This window comes from Sapajus apella, unplaced genomic scaffold (assembly GCF_009761245.1).
Source record: "Sapajus apella isolate SASKATOON/1434 unplaced genomic scaffold, GSC_monkey_1.0 scaffold212, whole genome shotgun sequence".
Taxonomy (NCBI): domain Eukaryota; kingdom Metazoa; phylum Chordata; class Mammalia; order Primates; family Cebidae; genus Sapajus; species Sapajus apella.
The window spans coordinates 13776-33384 of NW_022437152.1; the positions used below are offsets into that span (position 1 = coordinate 13776).

Below are 19609 nucleotides of genomic sequence, written 5' to 3' on the forward strand. Positions count from 1 at the left end.
CCACCCGCCTCGGCCTCCCAAAGTGCTGGGATTACAGTCTTGAGCCACCGCGCCCGGCCAAGACGGACTCTTGCTCTGTCACCAGGCTGGAGTGCAGTGACGCAATCTCAGCTCACTGCAACCTCCACCTCCTGGGTTCAAGCAATTCTTCCGCCTCAGCCTCCCGAGAAGCTGGGACCACAGGCGTGCACCACCACACCCAGCTAATTTTTATATTTTTAGTAGAGACAGGGTTTCTTCGTGGCCAGGATGGTCTCGATCTCTTGACCTCGTGATCCGCCCACCTTGGCCTCCTAAAATGCTGGGATTACAGGCCTGAGCCGCCCGGCCAGACATCCAGGGGCTTAAATGCCTCTCTGCGGTGCGGTGCTCCGATGGTCACCGTCCTTGTCCACTTTCCTGGTCCGCTTTCTCGCCCGGTGCTCTTTGTAAATTCTCAGAAGTCGTGGGAAGTGAGAATAGAGGAATCCTAAAAGCCTTTGATCCTTCTGAGAAGTGCATGGACGGATGCTGATGGACGTGCCTCCCCTGCTTGCAGCGGCTCCCTGAGAGGGAGGCCCCCTGTTCCGTAAGCACGTGATTTGCTTGACCCTGTCAATCACGTCAGATAATTCACTCTGCTGACCCTGCCCCGCGTCCCTGTATACAATAAATAGCAGCTTGTCCAGGCATTCAGAGCCACTGCTGGACTCCGCCTTGGTAGCAGTGGTCCCCCGGCCCCGCTGGACTCTTATCTCTGTGTCTTGTGTCTTTCTTTCCTGTGATCTGTCGTCTCCGCACTAGACCCTGTGGGGCTGGGCCCTGCACTCACCTGTGCTGGCCCCAGGGTGTCCCTAACAGCTGAGCTGGGCCGGCTGCAGGTGCAGGGCTGAGTCTTCAGGAGCTCCCTCCCTGAGTAACAGCAGCTGTATGGGGGAGGAAACTGGAAGCCGGGCTCAGCCGGGACCCTGGTGCAAGTCCGGTGCCTGCGTGTGCACCAGTGTCCATGGCGGCGTGCCCCCCAGTGTGCGCCTGGGGCCTCACAGGAGCGCAGCGGTCAGGTCTGTGAGTGAGCGTCACTGGTCCCCGGGAAAGTGCACGTCCCTCGTGGCATTCTGAGTCCAGGGTGGTTGAGGGCATGAGCAGCCGCCATAGGAGCAGCCCCCGGGAGGCAGAAGCTGCATCCGCTTTCCCTGACTGCCCAGGTCTCCTGTGTGCAGGGCCACCCTTGTACCCTCACTGCTGAGCCCTGGAGGGTGGGTGCCCTGTGGGCACCCCCCTGCTGCTCTGGCAGCAGCCGCCAACCCCGTGTGCCCACCCAAGTGTGCTGCCGTATCCTCTCCACCAGGCCAGCCTCTGCTCCCCACCTCTCCACCCCTGGCCCATGGGAAAGAGTGCTCCTCAGGCCCTGCTCAGGGCTGATGTTGGGCCGGGTGACAGGACACCTGGGCACAGTTGGGGGAGCCATGGGGGAATGGAGCCCCTGAGGGTCTCATGGGGCCGTCCCAGTGATGTCTCCTGGGAAGGGGCCCAGGCCTGGAGGTAATGGTGTCACTGATGTGGGTCCGTGGCCCTATTGTGAGGTGTCCAGGGTTGCACCTGTTGGACTGCCCACCTCACCATCCTGCCCTACTGAGCCTCCTCCCTCAGCCATTGCCCAGCTTCATGTCTGAAGTCCTGGTGTGGGGCTCACCGCCTGCCCCGTGAATGTGGAGTTCTGATGCGTCTCACAATGAGTGCCCCATGCGGGGCAGGTTTAGGGGCTGAGCCCCAGGAGCTCCACCAGAGCCCATGGCAAATCCCTGGAACCAGGGGTCTTGCCCTCGCTGAGAGACTCAGGTGTGGGGGGGTCACAGGGCATGTCACGAGGCAGTGAAAAGGTTTTGTTCTGTTTCCTGCCTCCAGAACTTGCGTGTGCTGGAATCCAAGGATGGGTGGGAGGGGTCCGTCCCTGGAGATGTCTGCCCTCTGGGGCTGGCCCGTGCCCGGGACCTCCTGTTACCCCTGCTGCCTGGCTCAGTGAATTCGGGGCATGCTGAGCCTTTCCCATGCTGCCTTTGCCCTTGCCACTCTGCCTTCTGCTTATCAAACTCCTAACCATCCCTCAAAGCCCGCAGGCACCAGAAGCACCATCTCAGAGACTCCACAGACGCAGACGTACAGGCGTCCTGCAGTATCCGTGCGAGGTTGATCCCAGGACCCCTGCAGATGCTCAAGTCCCTGATGTAAAACACTGTAGCGTTCGGCTGGGCGTGGTGGCTCACACCTGTAATCCCAGCACTTTGGGAGGCCGAGGTGGGTGGATCGCCTGAGGTCAGGAGTTTGAAACCAGCCCGGCCAACACGGTGAAACCCCATCTCTACTAAAAATACAAAAATTAACTGGGGCCAGGCGCGGTGGCTCACGCCTGTAATCCCAGCACTTTGGGAGGCCGAGGCTGGTGGATCACGAGGTCAAGAGATCGAGACCATCCTGGTCAACATGGTGAAACCCCGTCTCTACTAAAAAAATACAAAAAATCAGCTGGGCATGGTGGCGCATGCCTGTAATCCCAGCTACTCAGGAGGCTGAGGCAGGAGAATTGCCTGAACCCAGGAGGCGGAGGTTGCGGTGAGCCGAGATCGCGCCATTGCACTCCAGCCTGGGCAAAACAAGAGCGAAACTCCGCCTCAAAAAAAAAAAAAAAAAAAAAAAAAAAAAAATTAACTGGGCGTGGTGGTGCCCAGCTGTAATCTTAGCTACTCGGGAGGCTGAGGCAGGTGAATTGCTTGAACCTGGGAAGCAGCGGTCGTAGTGAACTGAGACTGTGCCACTGCACTCCAGCCTGGACCACAGAGCAAGACTCCATCTCAAGAAAAAACAAACAAAACGGTGCAGTGGCTCACACCTGTAATCCCAGCACATTGGGAGGCCAAGGCAGGTGGATCACCTGAGGTCGGGAGTTCAGGATGAGCCTGACCAACGTGGAGAAACCCCCTCAGGAGGCTGAACCGGGAGGCAGAGGTTGTGGTGAGCTGAGGTGGCCCCATTGCTCTCCAGCCTGGGCAACAGGAGTGGAACTCTGTCTCAAAAAAAAAAAAAAAAAAGGTGTAGTGTTTGCATGTGACCGATACGTGTCCTCCTGTGTATTTGATTACTAACTTCTGGATTGCTGGTAATACCTAACGCAACGTAACTGCTGTGTGAAGGGTTGCTGTGCTGCGTTGTTTAGAGAATCATGAGGAAAAAAAAGACAACCACTCATGTTTACTTTTTCAAATGTTTAACACCCTTGGTTAGATGAATCCTGAGAGCTGACTGTACCCCTTCCTGAGTGCACCCCCATGCAGGGCTGCCCTGGGTGCCCTCTGTTAGCTCAGCCCGACTACAGGGTGGACCTCAGAGGTGGGGGCCTGGGACCAGGAGACGTGGCCTCTTTCTTGGGATGGGGTGTGTTGGGCAGCCCTCGAGGTGGTCCAGACAGGGTCCTTTCCCAGCAGGGCTCAGCGAGGTTCCCCTTCACCAAGGCTGGGCCGGGTGGAGTCGAGACTGAGACCCCAGCACCGTGGGTCATGCAGGCCCAGAAGCCGGAAGCAGAGGGCAGTAAGATGTGAGGGGCTGTGGGCCGCGGCACGAGGGTCCCTCCACCGGGGCGTCAGAAGCACTCTCAAGAGGACAGGAGCTGCTGGCTGTGACATCTGCCCTCCAGGCTGGTGTGGCCTGGCCAGAGACATCAGACGTGGCAGGTGCCGGCCTCTGTGGAGAGGGAGGCAGGGAGGCAGGCCCTGTCCCAAGCTGGCCCAATCCAGTGCCCATGACGTGGGAAGACAGGTGCAGCAGCCCCGGGCAGGGCTCCAGAGAGGGGCTGGACACGCCCCCCAAACACACTCACTCAGGGGCAACCCGAACCTACCTGTGCCTTTGGTCCCATGTGTCAGGGCGGGTCCCAGCTGGTTCCCACCTGGGCATGCAGTTGACAGCACAGGCCCTGCTCTGCCCAACGCGCCTCCAGGGCAGGTACAAGCTCAGCCTGGGCCTGGAGACAGCAGATGGGAGCGTGTCCAGGAGCTGAGGGACTGGCCACTGAGAGGCAGGGAGGCTGGCGTCTGCCCGCCCCGCCCTGGGACCAGGGAAACACCGAAGCCCCAGGTGTCAGAGCAGCCAGGACCTGCAGCAGCCCGGGTTGGGAGTCTGGAGCAGTGAGTGCCCCTAGGGCCCTTGGTTGCTGTGCCCTGCCCACATGTGGGGTGTGATCAGCAGTCTCACTGAGAATGCACTAGGGCGGAGTCCTGGGAGAGGAGTTGAACCCTCGGCAGCAGGGAGGGGATGCTGGAGAGGAAAAGCGGAACTTCCCCCAGCCCACGCTGTTCTGCACCCTATGATAAACACCACATGTGCCCTAGGAAGCCACACGTGTGTCGCCGGCTCCCAACACGAGGATGGGACCTCAGATGCTGGCGCGGGTTCCCAGAAAGGCTCAGAGCTGAGGATCTCCGGGGAATTCCCACAGAGCCTGGGGGGCACGGCCTCCCTCAGATGGCGCCTGCACGTGGACACCCGACCTTCGTCGAGGTGATGCTGCACACCTGAGCTTTCCCATTTTCCAGATTTCCCTGTAGGTGATTTGACTTCACAGCATGACCTTTTTATACATTTATATCTGGTATTTGTTCAGCCCTTAGAAGTGTCCTGAGGCCAGATGCAGTGGCTCATGCCTGCAGTCCCAGCCCTGTAGGAGGCCTAGGTGGACGGATCGCCGGAGCTCTGGAATTTGAGACCAGCCTGGCCAACATGCTGAAACCCCGTCTCTACTAAACATTAAAAATTAGCCAGACATGGTGGTGGGTGCCTGTAGTCCCAGCTACTCAGGACGCTGAACCCAGGTTGCAGTGAGCCGAGATCACACCACTGCACTCCAGCCTGGTCAACAGAGCAAGACTGCCTCAAAAAGAAAAGTGTTCTGTAATAAAACTGAAAGGATACCGCTCTGGGCATCCCCGATAATTGTTCTGCTTTGGGAAAGGTTCCTGCACTGCTGAGGTTTAGGGGCACTGGAAAGCAGAAGCCAAGCCTCAAAATCCCACGCGGAGACTTCGGCCTCCTCCGGGAGGGAAGCCAGAGCTGAGCACCCGCGGGAGATTAAAGAGAAAGGAGGCGGTGAGATCCTGACAAAGCCGCAGTCTCAGGCAGCGGGCGCAGCTCAGAACAGGCTGTGCCAGGGGCTGGAACAGGAGCCTCGCCGCCTGCCAGGTGGCACAGAATCGTCCACTCCCTGATGCTGGGGCCATCCGCTCTCATGGGAGAGAAACGTGAGGCCCCTGGCTCGTTCCACACACAACCTAAGCGCCAGATGGATGAGAGGCCTACGCATGAGTAGATGCCGGGAACGTGAGACTCGAACGTGGCAGGATATCCTCTGCCCACGAATCCAGAAGCTCACTCAGTCCGGGGAGAACGGTTCCAAGTTGATAAACTCGGGTTTTAGAACGTCGGGAGCACAGAGAGGCAAGCAGCTACTGACGGGAGAGAGTAACTGGGTGCATGCCAAGGGCTCGGGACGCAAAACTGCGAGAAATCTAACAGATGAGAAGGCGTTCCCGCAAACAACGCACAGGCCGGGCCCGGCGGCTCACGCCTGTCATCCCAGGACGTTGGGAGGCTGAGGCAGGTGCATCACCTGAGGTCAGGAGCTCAAGACCAGCCTGGCCAACGTGGTGAAACCCGGTCTTTACTAAAAATAAAAATAAAAAATAGCTGGGCATGGTGGCAAACTCCTACGGTCCCAGCTACTTGGGAGGTTGTGGCAACAGAATCGCTTGAACCTGGGAGGCGGAGGTTGCAGTGAGCCAAGATCACGTCACTGCAATCCTGCCTGGGCAGCAGAGCAAGACTCCGTCTTAAAAAAAGAAAATAAAAACACCCAGGGCATGATGGCTTATGCCGAGGTGGGTGGATCATGGGGTCAGGAGATTGAGACCATCCTGGTCAGCGTGGTTAAACCCCGTCTCTACTAAAAATACAAAAAAATTAGGGCATGGTGGTGGGCGCCTGTAGTCCCAGCTACTTGGGAGGTTGAGGGAGGGGAATGGCTTGAACCTGGGAGGTAGAGGTTGCAGTGAACTGAGATTGCGCCACTGCACTCCAGCCCGGGCAACAGAGCAAGACTCCATCTCAAAATAATAATAATAAAAATAAAATAACACGACGAAGGAAGGGAACCTGAACAGATTACGTCACGGACGGACCCTGAGTGAAACAGGCCCAGGCCAGTCGGAAGGATGATGTTGCATCATCCCATCTGTAGGCAATGCTAGATTTGGGAGAGCCGTCCAGGCAGAGAGTAGGTGGTGGGTGCCAGGGGCTAGGCGGGGAGTCTGTGTAAGGGGGACAGAGTGTCTGTCTGGAGTGATGAGGCGTTCTGGGGGTGGACGGTGGCAATGGACACACACATGAAGCTGCTGAACTATGCACTTCTTAGTGGTTGAGACAGTGAATTTTATGTGTATACAATAAACCCCAAAACAGACATGCATGCCGTACCGCAAATCCAGAGGAGGTTGGTTGGTTGGCTGGTTGGTTTGAGACGGAGTTTCACTCTTGTTGCCCAGGCCGGAGGACAGCGGTGCGATCCCGGCTCACTGCAACCTCCGCCTCCCAGGTTCAAACAATTCTCCTGCCTCAGCCTCCCGGGTAGCTGGGGTGACCGGCGCACACCACCACGCCGGGCTAATTTTGTATTTTTAGTAGGGACGGGGTTTCTCCATGTTGGTCAGTCTGGTCTTGAACTCCCGACCTCAGGCGATCCGCCCATCCTGGCCTCCAAAGTGCTGGGATGACGGGTGTGAGCCACCGCGCCTGGCCAGAATAGGTTTCACAAAGATTTTCTTGGTGTTTTTGTTGTCGTTGTTTTAGACGGTCTTGCTGCGTTGCCCAGGCTGGAGGGCAGTAACACGGTTGTAGCGCACCACACTCCCAGCCTCCCCAGCTCAGGCAGTCCTCCCGCCTCCGCCTCCTGAATAGCTGGGACCACAGGCACACACCACCACGCCCCATGCCTGGCTCCTTTTTATATTTTTATTGAAGAGATGGGGGTCTCACTGTGTTGGCCAGGCTGGTCTCAAACTCCTGAGCTCAAGCCGTCTGCCCACCTCGGCCTCCCAAAGTGCTGGGATGACGAGTGTGAGCCCCCGCGCCCGGCCTACAAGGGTTCTCATTCCTGCTTTGTCTAAAGGTGAAAAAGTTTTGGGAAATCTACGCATCCTTTAATAGAGAATCACTAAGTGAAATGAGGCGGCATCACGGGTGGAGCATGACAGCAGCACAGCGCCAAGCCGTGTGGGTAAAGACGGCGGACCCATCTTCCGTCCTCTCAGCCCCTCCCAAGTCCCTGCTGTATCACAAAGGGCTGCTGGTTGGTTTTAAAGCACAAGCCACAGAATGGAGAGAATGGGTGGCCGGAGGGCAGGCCGAGGTGGTGAGGGCCCTGCTGGCCTATCACCATGGTAGCCCTGGCACCCACGGGCAGGTGAGCTGGGAGCTGGAGGCGTGAGCAGCGTCTGCACGGAGCCATCTCCTCTGTGCGCCGGGCTCGGGGCGTGGGGCTCAAGGGGTAGGGGGCCTCTTCGACTTGCAGGAGGCAGAGGCACGGGTGGCGGTCGAAGGAGGCTGTCGCAGGGCAGCCGGGGTGAGCGCGGCAGGGTCGGTTTTGGCTGTTTCTACCCCGTGTGCCGTCATATCTGTCTGGGCCTTGGTGTGGGTACAGGGACTAATGCTCTGGGGAGGGCATGTGCCAGGAGGGCAGGAGGGAGACACGGCTGGACTGTCCCCTCACACCATCTGAAGAAGGCTTGGGGGGGAGGGGGCCAGCGGGCTCTTGTCTGCCAGCCTCAGCCACCTGTGGGGTGACAGAGCTGACAGGGGCACTTCCAGGGACCAGGGCGCAGAGGTGACGGGGGCACTTCCAGGGACCAGGGTGCAGAGCTCCTGGGGGCACTCACAGGGCAGCAGCAGCCTTGTGTCCTGTTGGCCCACATACTGCAGCCTCACCCATGGCCAAGCTGCCAGTTAGACACCTGGTCAGAGTGGGCTGGGGGGCCATGAGCGAGAGGTGTTGAGGGGAGCCTCCTCCGCTCTCAGGATGTGGGGCTCGTTGCAGGGGGGTTGAGGCAAGGCCTCCCCTGGCTGGAGAGCTCAGCCTGAGAGCGGGGCTTGCCCTTCCTCACACCACGTCCTCACCGGTCCTTGGTCCTAGAGGCCCTGGGTGTCCACCTTGGATCAGGACCCACAGGAAGGCCAGGGAGGAGGAGGGGGCAGGGCCTGGGTGGGGCTTCGGTCCAAGCCTCCCGGGATAAGGGCATAGGAGTGGCAGGGGGGCCAGCCAGAGGGACCTGGATGCAGCACTCCTCCCCTGGAAAGCCCGGGGGTGGATGTCACCCCCCAATTCCCCAGTGGGAAGGCCCTGCGTCTCCCCGCCACATGCAGGTCAGGATGCAAGCCCAGCCTTTAGACAAGAGAGTTTATTTCAGACTCAGCCTCCACTCAGGCCCAGGAGCCAGTGAGAGCAGGCCCCGTGCCCACAGTGCCCACCACCAGCTCCGGGAGCTCGCCTGCTGCTATGTGCTGAGGGGCTGCACGCGCTGAGGGGGCTGTGCAAAGGGCCTGTCAGGCTCCGGGGCCGAGGACAGTGTGACGGTCGCCACCAAGCAGTTCTACTCTACCTGTTATTGCATTTATACGCTGGATAGACGCAGAGGGTGCCGGGTGCAGGCTGGAGGGGCAGTCTAGCGGGGCGGGGTGGGCACAGCTTCCAGGGGCCCTCGACATCCCTGCCTCCCCGACAGCCTCAGGGCTCCCCTGGAGCACAAGCTGGGGAAGGCGACCCTTGGGAAGCCCCCAACACAACCAGGCTTCAGGCTCCGTCTTTCCACCCAGCCAGGGTCGGGTGGTATGGGGAGGGACCACCCCAGGTCGGTCCCACTGCCTCGGCCCAGGCAGAACCCATCCCGGCACCCCAACCTGCACTCAGAGACCAGCCCTGGGGGCCCGGATCACCCTGCCCAGGGGGCCACACACAGGATCCATTCCTTTCTCATGGCTCCCCAGCTGTGCCCCCTCCAGGCATCCGTGCTGTGGACCCGGGAGCTTGGGCTCCTTCTGCCCTGGAGGCTGGGGAAGTCCTGGATCAGCAGGGCAGGCTCCGGTCTCCTCTCCACTGTGTGCGTGTCTTGGGGCATATATGGGTGTGTAATGAATGTGCGTGTGTACACGTAAATAAGGGTGAACTCTGCATGCACTGGCTTCCTCAGGTCTGTACAGGAAGTGGCTCCGTGCCCACCTGGCCCCCAGGTATTATTTTTTCCGGGCCAGGAAGGCCACACCAAGAATCACGGCTATGGCTGCCACGGCCACACCCCCAGCCACCAGCAGGGGGTTCAAGTTCTCGCAGGACCAGGGACCTGGGCACCCAGGCCCCCCACTGGCAGCCTCCCCCTCCTCTGCCCCGTCCCCAGGACCCTTGGGCTCCGAGGTTGCGTCGGGACTGCTAGGGCCCGTGGGGGCCGTGGGGGCTGGCTTCAGGTTGCTGTGGTTGTTGAGGAGGGCGGGGTCTGCCTTGGCCGGCGTCTTCTTGGCAGGCGCCGTGGTGGGGGCTGCCGGTGGCTGCTGCTTCTCGGCCGGGGCCTCCTTCTTCGAGGGCTTGGTCGAAGGGGCTTTCCCATCGGCTGCCGGGGGTACCTTGGCCTCGGTGGTGGCCTGGGGTGCCTTGGTGTCGGGCTTGGGGCTGCTGGCCGACTTCCCTCTGGACTCCATGGTGGGCGAGGCGTATGGGTCAGGCAGGTGGCTACACTGGGGGCTCAGAACAGCTCGCCGCCCCTGGGCATTCTACGGGCCTGGAGTGAGATACAGAAGGGCTGTGTGTGGGTCCAGTACTCCCGCCCCACACTGCCCCGAACATCTGGTCCCCAGGAAGCCCCTGCCCAGTTCTCTGGACTCCCTGGAGCCCCAGCTCAGGGACGTCCCGAGGGCCTCAGGCGCTTCTCTTCCAAGGCCTGGCCTCCGTCTGTCCATGACCACTCCCCAAGGGGCCCCTCCAGCCGCACAGGGTGGGAGGAGCTAGGGGCCTCCGTGTGCTCCTCTGTGAAACCCATGCAAATGCGGCAGGAGGCTCTCTGTGGGGAAGTGAGGCTGGCCCTGAGAACTGGAGGGAAGAGCATTCTCCCTTCCAAGGAGGGGAGGTGACAGGAGCCCAGTGGGAGAGCTGACGGCAACCCCTTCTTAGCAGAGCATTCCAGCTTTGCAGAGACGTACACTGAAGCCCCGAGGCTGCAACCTGGCCAGGGTCCTGGTGGAGGAGGGCAGGGAGGGGCAGGACCTGGGATCTCAGGTGGCCATCAGGGTGGGTGGCCCACGAGAACCCAGACTTGAGAAAACCGAGGTGCCTCTCCAGGCCGGCAGAGCGGGGCTGTGCCTCCTTGGGCCATCTGCCCCTCCCCAGCCTCTGGGGCCCCTTCCCCAACAGGGGACGGTGCCTCCCTCCAGCCCCAGGGCCAGAGTCCTTGCCAAGCCCAAGGCTGTGCTGTCTCTGTGGGCAGACAGTCCCTGGCATGAAACGGGGTGGGCACAGGCTGCATCTGGCCTGAGGGTCAGGGTGGAGGACGGGGTTCTGGGCGGTGGGGAAGGCGGTGACCAGATTCTCCACCACCCAGGCAGAGCTGGGGAGAGCCCTGGGGTCCGGCTGCCCTGAGCCTGAGTGGGTCTTGCCCCAGAGCCTTAGAGGGTCTTGCCCCAGAGCCTTAGAGGCCACCTGTCTGCCTCTCCCAGGGAAGGATGAGAAATCCCCTTGACCTGCAGGGAAAGGCACCCAGGGAGGCGCGTTCCCCGCCCCCCCACCAGGTGCACTGACCACACTGAAGGTCACCCGAAGGTCACAGCGTGATGAGGGCGTCTCCGGGAGAGGCCCAGCTGCTGCCGACTTTCCAGGGAAGCCCAGCCACCCCTTCGCCCTGGCAGCTCTGGGGGCCCGGCTGCTGGGCATCACGTTGGCAAAGGGCAGGCGGCCTGCGCCCCAACCTCGCCATTTGTGGCTCTCAGCCCCGGCCGCCGCCTCCCTTTCCCGGGAGCAGCCGCGCCCCGGAGAGCAGGCCCCACCCCCCCGCGCAACCCCGTTGACCTCCGAGGCTCGGAGCCACCTGCTCGCGCCTCGGGACCCCCGCCTTACGCGTCCTCCGGCCTCCCCGGGCTGCGCGCTCCTCGGCGGGGCGGCGGCGGCTGCAGACGCGGAGGACAGCCCGGGAGTTTCCCACAATGCACCGCTCCGGGCGCTGGAGGGCGGGGCGGGGCGGGGCGGGGCGGGGCGACGGAGGCCACGCCCCTCGGGGGGCCGCAACCCAGCTCCGCCCCAGACCCGGGGTGGGCGCCAAGCCTAGGCCGAGGAGCGCGGCCGCGGGGTTCAAGTCCCGTCCCTGACGGCCAGAGGCAGGGAGCGGGGGCGGGGCGGCACCCAGCATCCCCTCCAGGCCAGGGTGCCCCTTGGTCGGTGGGTGGGTGGGTGCGTGGGCCTGGCCCTGCAGTCTGAGGGAAGCCAGTTATGGGAAGGGGGCTGCCCTCCCCCACCCCCCGACAGACCCCCAGACCAGACCGACGGCAGCATCTACTTAGAATATTTATTTATCCTCTGACAAGACAAGACACAAAAAGTTACAGCTTCTTAAAACTCTTCAAAAGAAAAAAATATAATTCTGTAAGCAGCAGCAGCGGCTTCCAAGGTTCAGAGGTGACGGGAGGGGCAGCTCCCAGGAACAACCGTGAACTGGGGGGCCCGGGCCTGGGCCCCAAGTAGTGTCGCTGGGAAGGGGCCTCCGAGGAGGGCCCCGGTTTGGGGGACACAGCACCAGCACGATCACATGGCCGGGGTGGGGCAGGGAGAGCTTCGGCTCACAATAAGGATGGGCCGGGTGGGAGGACGGGGCTTCTGGAGTGTCGTCAAGGGCCTTCCTTATACAGAAGCCCAGAGAGAAAGGTGGGCCTGGAGGGGACTTGGGGGCGGCCCTCCCTCCTGAGCAGGACAGCCCCCCTCAGGCTCCACACTGCTCCCCATGCCTGCCCTGCTACCTGGCCAATCCCAGGCCAGGGTGGAGGACTCAGAAGAGAGGCCAGGCTGGGTAAGTTCGTTCCTGGACGGGGTCAACAGAGCCTGGGGCACACACAGCACACAGAATGTCTGGGCAGGAAGGAGGGCAGCCCCTGGCAGCCCCATACCCAAGGGCCAGGCCAGCTCCCCACCACACGCACGCACGCACGCACACACACACACACGCACGCACGCACGCACACAGACCTCACAGTCTGGGCCCCAGCCCGGGGTGGGAGCCAAGGAGGTCACCAGAAAGTCCCACCATGGGTAGGGAGCTTGCCCTGAGAGTCACACCCCAGGGCATTGCCCTGAGAGTCGAACCCCAGGGCAACCCTCGTTTGGGATTCCTAGCTCAACATGGAGGGTCTTGGACCCCAGTCCTCTTGCAAGTCGGGCCAGGGAGGCAGAGTCAGGCCCTGCCAAGGCGACAGGAGTAGCTGGGGAAGGACGGAAGGGCTGGAGAGCCCCTTGGTCCCAGCAGGTTCAATAAATAGGTTTGTGCAGGGTCCCTGTGTGGACCAGGACGGCTGTGGAGACTGGAGCCGGTATGGTCCAGCCTGTCCAGCCCAGGCCTGGAGCCCCCAGCCCAGAGACCAGCTCTGTCCCTGGGGGTGCTCAGGCCAGGGCAGGATTGGGGCAGGGGCTAGATTGAGGAATGTAAAGATTTCTGCATTTTCTACATAAATAAGACATTGATCCCAATGGTGTGGGCAGCACCCACATGGACCCTGCACCCCACCCCCTGCTGCCCCTGCCGACGGGGAGGGCTGGGGAGAGGTCTTCCCTTGCTCTGGCCTGCACTGGCTGCCTGGCTCCGGCCCCACACTGGCCCTGCCCGGCTGGCTGGGGTGGAGCAGGCGCTGGCTCAGGCCTGGGGGGCCTGCAGCAGCCCCAGCAGGGACTCTGCGATGCCCAGGAAGTAGACCACCTGTGCGATGCCAAAGAGGGGTGCGATGACCAGCGCACGGCAGTAGGCGCCCTTCAGGAAGGCCGAGGGGCCCTCATGCCGCAGGATCTTCCTGTGGAGGAAGGAGGGGCAGGTCAGCCCGTGATGCAGACCCCCAGGCCCCCAGGTCCACCCGCCTCGGGGAAGGAGGGGAGGGTCAGCCCTGAGCACAAGCAACACCCCCCTGGGGAAGGAGGGGCTGCACAGCCCAGTATGCAGGCCCCCAGGTCCACCCACCTGCCTCAGGGAAGGAGGAGAGGGTCAGCCCGTAAGCAGGCCCCCAAGCCCCACCTGCCCAATGAGGGGTGGGTCAGCCCTATGCACAGGCCACACCCTCTGAGGTGAAGGAGGGGAGGGTCAGCAGGTGCCCAGGCCCAACCTGGTAGGGGGCGGGGAGGGGAAGGAAAGGAAGGTCAGCTCAGTCTGCAGGCCCCCAGGCCCCACCCCCTGGCTGTGGCGAAGGAGAGGAGGGTCGGCCTGGTGTACAGGTCTGCAGGCCCCTGGGCCCCCCGTCGTGGGACCTCCCCACCTGGCACAGTCCAGGAACCCGGTGTAGGTGTCCTCGTTGACCCCCCGCTGAAGCGACTGGAGCCGCGTCTTCACCACTGCAAGGGGTGCTCAGGTCACTGTGTGTCTGGTCAAGGGCCTGCCCCCACCCCATTCCCAGCCAGGCATTGTCCCATGCGCTGACCGTCACAGGGGTTGACGGCCACAGCAGCTGCACTCCCGGCCACACAGCCGGCCAAGAAGGACACATAGAAGGGTGACTTCTCCTCAGACGCCGGGCGGCCCAGCTGGTTTAGGTTGGCAAAGAGCGGGAAGTAGACCACGGAGAAGGGAACGTCCCTGTGAGGAGGGCAGAGGCGGTGTGGACAGGAGGTGGCAGGGTGGGCAGGCCAGCCCTCCCTCCACCCCCCGCCCACACCCACCCTGTGCCTCCTACCTGAGCAGCGTGGCCCCGAGTCCCTTGTAGAGACCAGCAATGCCGCGGCTCCGAAGCAGGTCTCTGGTCAGCTGGGTGGCCGTGGGCCGAGGGGCAGCTGGAGCCTCCACTGAGGGCTGGGCACCCCCCTGGGCCGAGAGCTGGCCCTGGGCAGCCAGAATCTTCCTCTGGGCAGCTGGAGAGAAAGGAGCTGCTGTCTCTTCTGCACAAAGTGGGCAGGGGACACACTCTGGCTCCCCTCCCCCTCCCCTCCCCTCCCCCCTCACCGATGCGCCCTGCATCCTGCAGCTGGATCTTCAGCATCTCCATGGGCGTGGTCACGATCACCTGGCAGGTGCCAGCCCCGCAGCCCGCCAGCATCTCTTTAAGCAGGGTCAGCTTCTGCCTGTGGTAGGGACGGGGCCTCGGGGAGTTGCAAAAGACAAGTCTGCCTGCCACCCTCCGGGCTGCCCACTGTGCCTGGCTGCAGAGGATGCTGGGAGCCGTGGAGGCAGGCGCAGGCCTGTGGGGGTACAGCCTCCCTTCCTCCCACCTCCAGCCCTGCAGCAGCGGGCAGGAGGAGTCTGACGGACAGACGGGCCCACAGGCAGGGGCCTGGGAAAGGCAGTGGGGCTGTCTCCAGCGAAGTAAAATGGGAAATTGGGGGTTGGGTGCCCCAAAAAGGGGCTGCCCTTGCAGCCCCCTCCAGGGATGGGGGAGCCGGTCAGTGCCCTCAAGCCCTCACTCACACGGGTAGCAGGCAGTGGTTGGGGGCCAAGGACGGCCAGGCCAGAGCCCCACTGATTTGGCATCTACTCTGCTCCCTTCGTCAGGGAAAAGGAGGGAGCCTGCCCCACAAGGTCAAATAAGTCCCAAGCAAGGAAGGGAAGAAAGGCAGAGCCCCCAGGTGGGACCCAGCTGGCCAGGGGGACCCATCCTTTGTCTGAAGCCAAGGACCCCAGGCAGGCCCCTCACCCGTCCTTAGAGAGCTGATGTCGGAAGAAGTCGTTGGCTGCCAGCTTGATGGCCTTCTCGGGGGTGACAAGGGTCAAGTTCACAGCGGCTCCTGTGGAGCAGGGGGTCAGCTGGGAGACACACTGAGTGGCCTGGGTGGGGAGGCGCTCCACCAGGACTTTGCCTCCTGGCTGGCAAAGCCCCGTCCCCGTCACTCCTGGCCACCATCTCCTGCCCTCTCACCCATATTTGGGCCTGGTGTGGGCCAGGCAGGGCGGGGCCAGGCAGGGCCAGGCAGCACCTCTGGCTCAGGCTCTCCCAGGCCAGCTGCAGCTCCATCTATCTCTGATTCTGGGAAGCATCTTGCTGCTAAGGGCATGAGGGGTACCCCTGAGGCCTCCCTGAGGGGTTCTCCCTCCCTGGGGGCACAGAGGGTGCTTGTGCTGGCGGGGAGCTGGGGCCAGAGGTCACATGAGCGTGTGGTCTGGAGGGGCCAGAGCTTGGGGGAGGCGGTGGAGAGCCCCATCTCAGTGTCCCGAACTCAAGGCTGCAGAGCTGCCAAATCCAGGCTGCGGATTGTGTCCTAAGCTGCTTTGCAGTCGTGGCCCCTACTCCCTCCCATCCCCAGCCAGAAGGGTCCAGCCTGTCCCAGAAGGCAGAGGCGGCTGCCACCCCCACCTCAGAGGAGGCAGATGTGCCGTGGTATCTCACGCACCAGGCACTAAGCGGGGGTGGGGAGCTGCCACGGCTCACCAGGGATCCAGTCCCCCCACAGACACGTTCACGCTCACACGCCCAGCCCGAGCTGGCTGCCGTGCCCTGCCTCCCCCGCCGAGACTCCCGGGCGCTACCCAGGCCTGCCCGTCCCGAGCCGGGTGGAGCTGAGCCTCACCGCGGTACATGCCGAAGTAGCCCTCGGAGCGGATGGTCTTGATGAGGCAGTCGGACCTGTGGCCAAGGGGACGGGGTGAGCCAGGATGAGCCGGGGTGAGCCAGGGCGAGCGGGGGCCCGGGGCCCTGCACTGTCTAGGCTGACAGAAGGGGCCAAGTCTTCATCCCAGCCCCGATCCCGGTCCTGACCCACATGGGATTTCCCCCAGGCCCGCCTGCCTGTCGAGCAGGGTGGGGGCACAGCAGCAGAGCCCTGCCTCTCACGCTGCCCTGCGCTGGCCCCATGCCCGGCGCCTGCCCGCACACTCACATGCTCGTGTACATGCGCTGGCCATTCTGCTGGTTCTGCAGCCTGGTCTTGGCCAGGTCGATGGGGAACACACAGGTGACCCCGATCAGCCCGGCGATGCCGCCATTGATGAGCTTGGCTGGCAGGCTGTGTGGATACGGGGTGTCAGGACCAGCCTCCTCCACCAGGGATGGGGTGGGGGCGGGGCGTGTAGCCAGGACTGGAATCTGACCTGATCTGCTTATCAGCCATTTAACTCAATCGCACCCAGGTGGGAGCTGAAGAGGTGGATGCCAGGCAGGGGCGGGGCGGAGTCCGAGGCAAGAAGGCCTGGAGAGGGTGGGACCAAGGGGGCTGGGGGAAGGTGGCGGTGCTCCACCTTCAGGGTAATTTCCAGGCGTCAGCCCCCACTTTTTGTCCTGGAGGAAGAGGAGGTGGGAATGAGTGAGGGTGGGGCCACCCGAAGATAACCCTCCCCCAGCCTCCCTCTCACGCACGGCCCCTCGCCCACGACTCAAGGTTGAGCATACAGCGATGGGAGGCACCTGCTGCCCAGTCCCATGCCCACCCCTGGGACAGCCTGGCTTCCCTGCAATTCCCCCCCCACCAACCACTGGCGTCCTCCCAGCCAGCCTCTCACGCACGCTCACGCTTGGGCTCACGTGCACCCCCGGCCAGCTCCGGCTTTTAAAGGGCCAGGCGCCTCTGGGGGCAGTGCCAGGGGCCAGCGTGCCCACCAGAGCACCTCAATCTGGACAGCTGTGGTGACTGTCCCCCACATCCTTCAGCACAGACAGACCCAGCCGGCACCTGTCCCTTTCCCGCTAGGGGCTGGGGTCCTGGGTGCCCTAAAGCGCCCCCCACACCTGGGCTCAGCCACTCCCACAGCAGCTCAACCCTGCGCCTGCAGAGCTCCTCCCCAAGGAGAGGCCCACAGCCCCCACACCCAGCCCCTTGCCCACCTTCCTCCCCTCCACATCGCCAAGGAGTTTCACTCACAGACACACAGAAGCCAGTGATGGGACCCCTGGAAGCCTTGCGGGGGAACGGCTCTGAGGTTGGCATCCCCACCCACTACAGGGGAGGGGAGACCAGGCCTCTCCCACTAAGGGGCAGGGCCGGGGAGTCACAGCAAGATTCAGGGGCCTCCCATTCGGTCATGGCCATAACGTCTGAGCCTCAGGGGCCTTTTCCCCTCCCGAGGCCCCCCAGAGGCCAGCTGTTTTGGGCACCGGCAGCGCCATGGCCCAGGGCCACGAGGCTGGCTGACACCCGCAGTTCACCAGGGACTCGTGACCTTCACCTCGGCTTTCCAGGGCTGGCCCATCTGCCACCTACCGCTGACACGCCACCTGCCCCAGGCACTCACTCTGGACGGCTCCTCCACACTCCAGCCGGCACTCAGGCACTCACACCGGAGGGGAAGCTGCGGGGGTGGATTCGAGGGGCCGCAGGGATTGGCCATGGGGCGGGGTGGGGCGGGCCTGGGGGGGGGCGCCACTTTCTCTTTCACTTTGGGTGAGCAGAGGCTTCCTGTAGCCTTGAGAGGAGTAATGCGCTGGGGCAGGTCTGGCTCAGGCTGACCTGGCACGGCCACGCCACCCACTGACAGGGACCTCAGCCGTGGCCACCACACCCCCAGCATGCTTGGGTTCCTGTCGGCTGCCTGGAGGTTGAGCCCTAGGGCATTTCCTGGCCTGGATCTGTCTAGGGCTGGCACCCTGAGGATGAGGCTTTCTCAGGTACAGGGTACCCTCCATGTACTTGGACCAGGAATTTCAGTGTTGTGGGGCAGAGATGGGCTGACACCCACTCGTGTCTGTGGGATCTGTCTGCTAAAGGCAGATGCATGTCAGGGAGGCCACATGCTGGGGCACAAAAAAAAGGCCTACTGTCTACAGGGAAGGGCTGGGTGAGTCCCAGAGGCCACTGGTGCCACCACGGGCCCTGCTCACTTGGCAGGTCCAGAGGTCATGGGAGCTGGCACGCCCAGGGCACTCTGCCCCGCTGCGTGTCCGGCTCAGGGTTTCACCGCCAAGAGACCTGCCTCTCCCTGCCTCAGCCTGTGGTGACGAGCTGACCTCTGAACTTGGACCTGACCCCTCCCAGCCCCCCGACACCCCACTCCTGGGGTGCAGACTGGCCACAGCTCTCTCGGCTGCCCTGGGCTCTTCGTCTCCGCCCTAGTCACGCTGGGGATCCACCCCGGCCCTCCGGGGAGCCTGTCTCCAGCTGGCGGTGAGGGACACCCGCATGAGGGGGGCAGTCCTGGAAGTCAGGCTGAAAACGTGGGGAGGGGCCAGTCGTCCCAGGAAGACGCAGGCCTGGGCCGGCACACCACGCAGTGCCGCGGAGAGGCGCTTCTGGGTGGAGGGGCTCTGCCTGGGGAGGAGCCGGCTGGGGTCCCTCCCAACGCCAACCCCGCTCTCTGTCCTCACTCCGCAGTCCCCACCCCGGGCTTCTGAGACAGCTGGCCGGGGCCCTCCCCCGGCGCTGACGTTGCCATAGAAACCCTGCCCCGGCCGCAGCCAGGCCCAGGGCTGTGCGCCCTCACGGTGCCCCTTCACAGTCCGCTACTGAGACCGCAGCCAGCCAGGGAGAGCGCAGGCGGGCGGAGACCCCCCACGGGAAGACACCGCCGCTTCCGGATCCGCAGGAGTAAAATCCTCCACCCCCGAAGCCGCCAGGCTCCTCCTACCCCCAAGAAAGGCAATGGGGGTGAGGCTCCGAGCCTGGCACTGGCCGCCGGCTCCCCATTCAATCTCCCGCCGTCCCCGGCCTCTCGGGGCGGCGCTTCCCAGCCTGCTGGCCGGAGGGTCCCGGAAGGGGTCTCCAGCTGCGCGGGGCCCGGGCCAGGGGACAAAGGAGAAGCGGGCCGGGGCCGGCTCAGGGCCTGCCTCACCGCCGGGGCTCAGCCGGCCGCGCACGTGTCCGCAGACGTCCGGTGACAGCCCCCGTGTGCCCACAGAGCCCGGCCTCCCTCCTTGGGCTCGGGCCGCGGGACCCACCCTCGGGGACACGTGTGTGCGGGGCGCGCGCCGGCACGGTCGGGGCCGAGCACGGCCTCTCCCGCCAGGGCAGCGCCGGGTCCGGGACCCCCGCCCCAGCCCGCGTGGCCCCGGCAGCTGTCACCTCCCCGGGCCGCCGCGGCCCCGCTCGGACGCGCGTAGCGAAGGGAGCCGCGGGGCGGACACTCACCGGCTCGCCGCCGCCGCCGCCGCGCTCGCCTCCCCGCCGCGCCGCGCGCTCCGCCCCTCGGCCTCCGCCGGGCTTCGGCTCCCCCTGCCGGCCGCAGAGACGACTGCGCCGGCCAGGCCCACGGCCCGCGCCGCCCCCGCCCCTTTCCCTCCCCCGCCCCCCGCCCCCCTCCCCCGCCCCCTGCCCCGGGGAGGTGGCAGTTCTGCGCGCAGAGGCCAGGCTGCACCACCCCAAGGTCCTTTCTTGGTTTCCAGGCCTCAGGCCCCTGCAGGGACAAGGACCCGCGGGGCGCGGGCAGGTGGCAGAGCGCCGGTGGATAAG

General features: G+C 63.7%; 3 protein-coding genes across 10 annotated transcripts; 1 reads left to right on the forward strand and 2 right to left on the reverse strand.

The window, feature by feature from the left end:
* Nucleotides 1-9251: 9251 nt before the first annotated feature.
* Nucleotides 9252-11286, reverse strand: CEND1 (cell cycle exit and neuronal differentiation 1). The gene is made up of 2 exons (XM_032270511.1): nt 11174-11286; nt 9252-9845 (listed from the first exon to the last, which is right to left on the reverse strand). The coding sequence occupies exon 2, from the start codon at nt 9763-9765 to the stop codon at nt 9307-9309; it is 459 nt and encodes a 152-aa protein (XP_032126402.1). The 5' UTR covers nt 9766-9845; nt 11174-11286; the 3' UTR covers nt 9252-9306.
* Nucleotides 11287-12409: 1123 nt separating this feature from the next.
* On the reverse strand, nt 12410-19337 carry SLC25A22 (solute carrier family 25 member 22). 8 transcript variants are annotated; one of them, XM_032270521.1, is made up of 10 exons: nt 19289-19337; nt 16323-16509; nt 16112-16237; nt 15803-15858; nt 14932-15022; nt 14244-14362; nt 13978-14152; nt 13726-13880; nt 13564-13639; nt 12410-13107 (listed from the first exon to the last, which is right to left on the reverse strand). In XM_032270521.1, the coding sequence occupies exons 2-10, from the start codon at nt 16340-16342 to the stop codon at nt 12954-12956; spliced, it is 972 nt and encodes a 323-aa protein (XP_032126412.1). In that variant the 5' UTR covers nt 16343-16509; nt 19289-19337; the 3' UTR covers nt 12410-12953. The 8 variants fall into 8 exon arrangements, with proteins under 8 accessions (XP_032126412.1, XP_032126418.1, XP_032126415.1 ...); XM_032270527.1 differs by lacking the exon at nt 19289-19337 and adding an exon at nt 18727-18747; XM_032270524.1 differs by lacking the exon at nt 19289-19337 and adding an exon at nt 18668-18686.
* PANO1 (proapoptotic nucleolar protein 1) lies at nt 18775-19608 on the forward strand. Its single transcript, XM_032270555.1, is given in 5 exon segments — nt 18775-19071; nt 19073-19125; nt 19128-19291; nt 19294-19404; nt 19543-19608. Coding segments are annotated over 5 exon segments (663 nt in total). The 5' UTR covers nt 18775-18802.
* The last annotated feature ends 1 nt before the right edge of the window (nt 19609 follows it).

Coding starts and splice junctions, on each gene's coding strand:
- CEND1 (XM_032270511.1), bottom strand. CDS start 9,765: ATGGAGTCCAGAGGGAAGTCGGCCAGCAGCCCCAAGCCCGACACCAAG.
- SLC25A22 (XM_032270521.1), bottom strand. CDS start 16,342: ATGGCTGATAAGCAGATCAG. Junction 13,881..13,977: donor CTCGGGGCCACGCTGCTCAG/GTAGGAGGCACA, acceptor CCCTCCTCACAG/GGACGTTCCCTTCTCCGTGG. Junction 13,640..13,725: donor GGCCGTCAACCCCTGTGACG/GTCAGCGCATGG, acceptor CACCCCTTGCAG/TGGTGAAGACGCGGCTCCAG.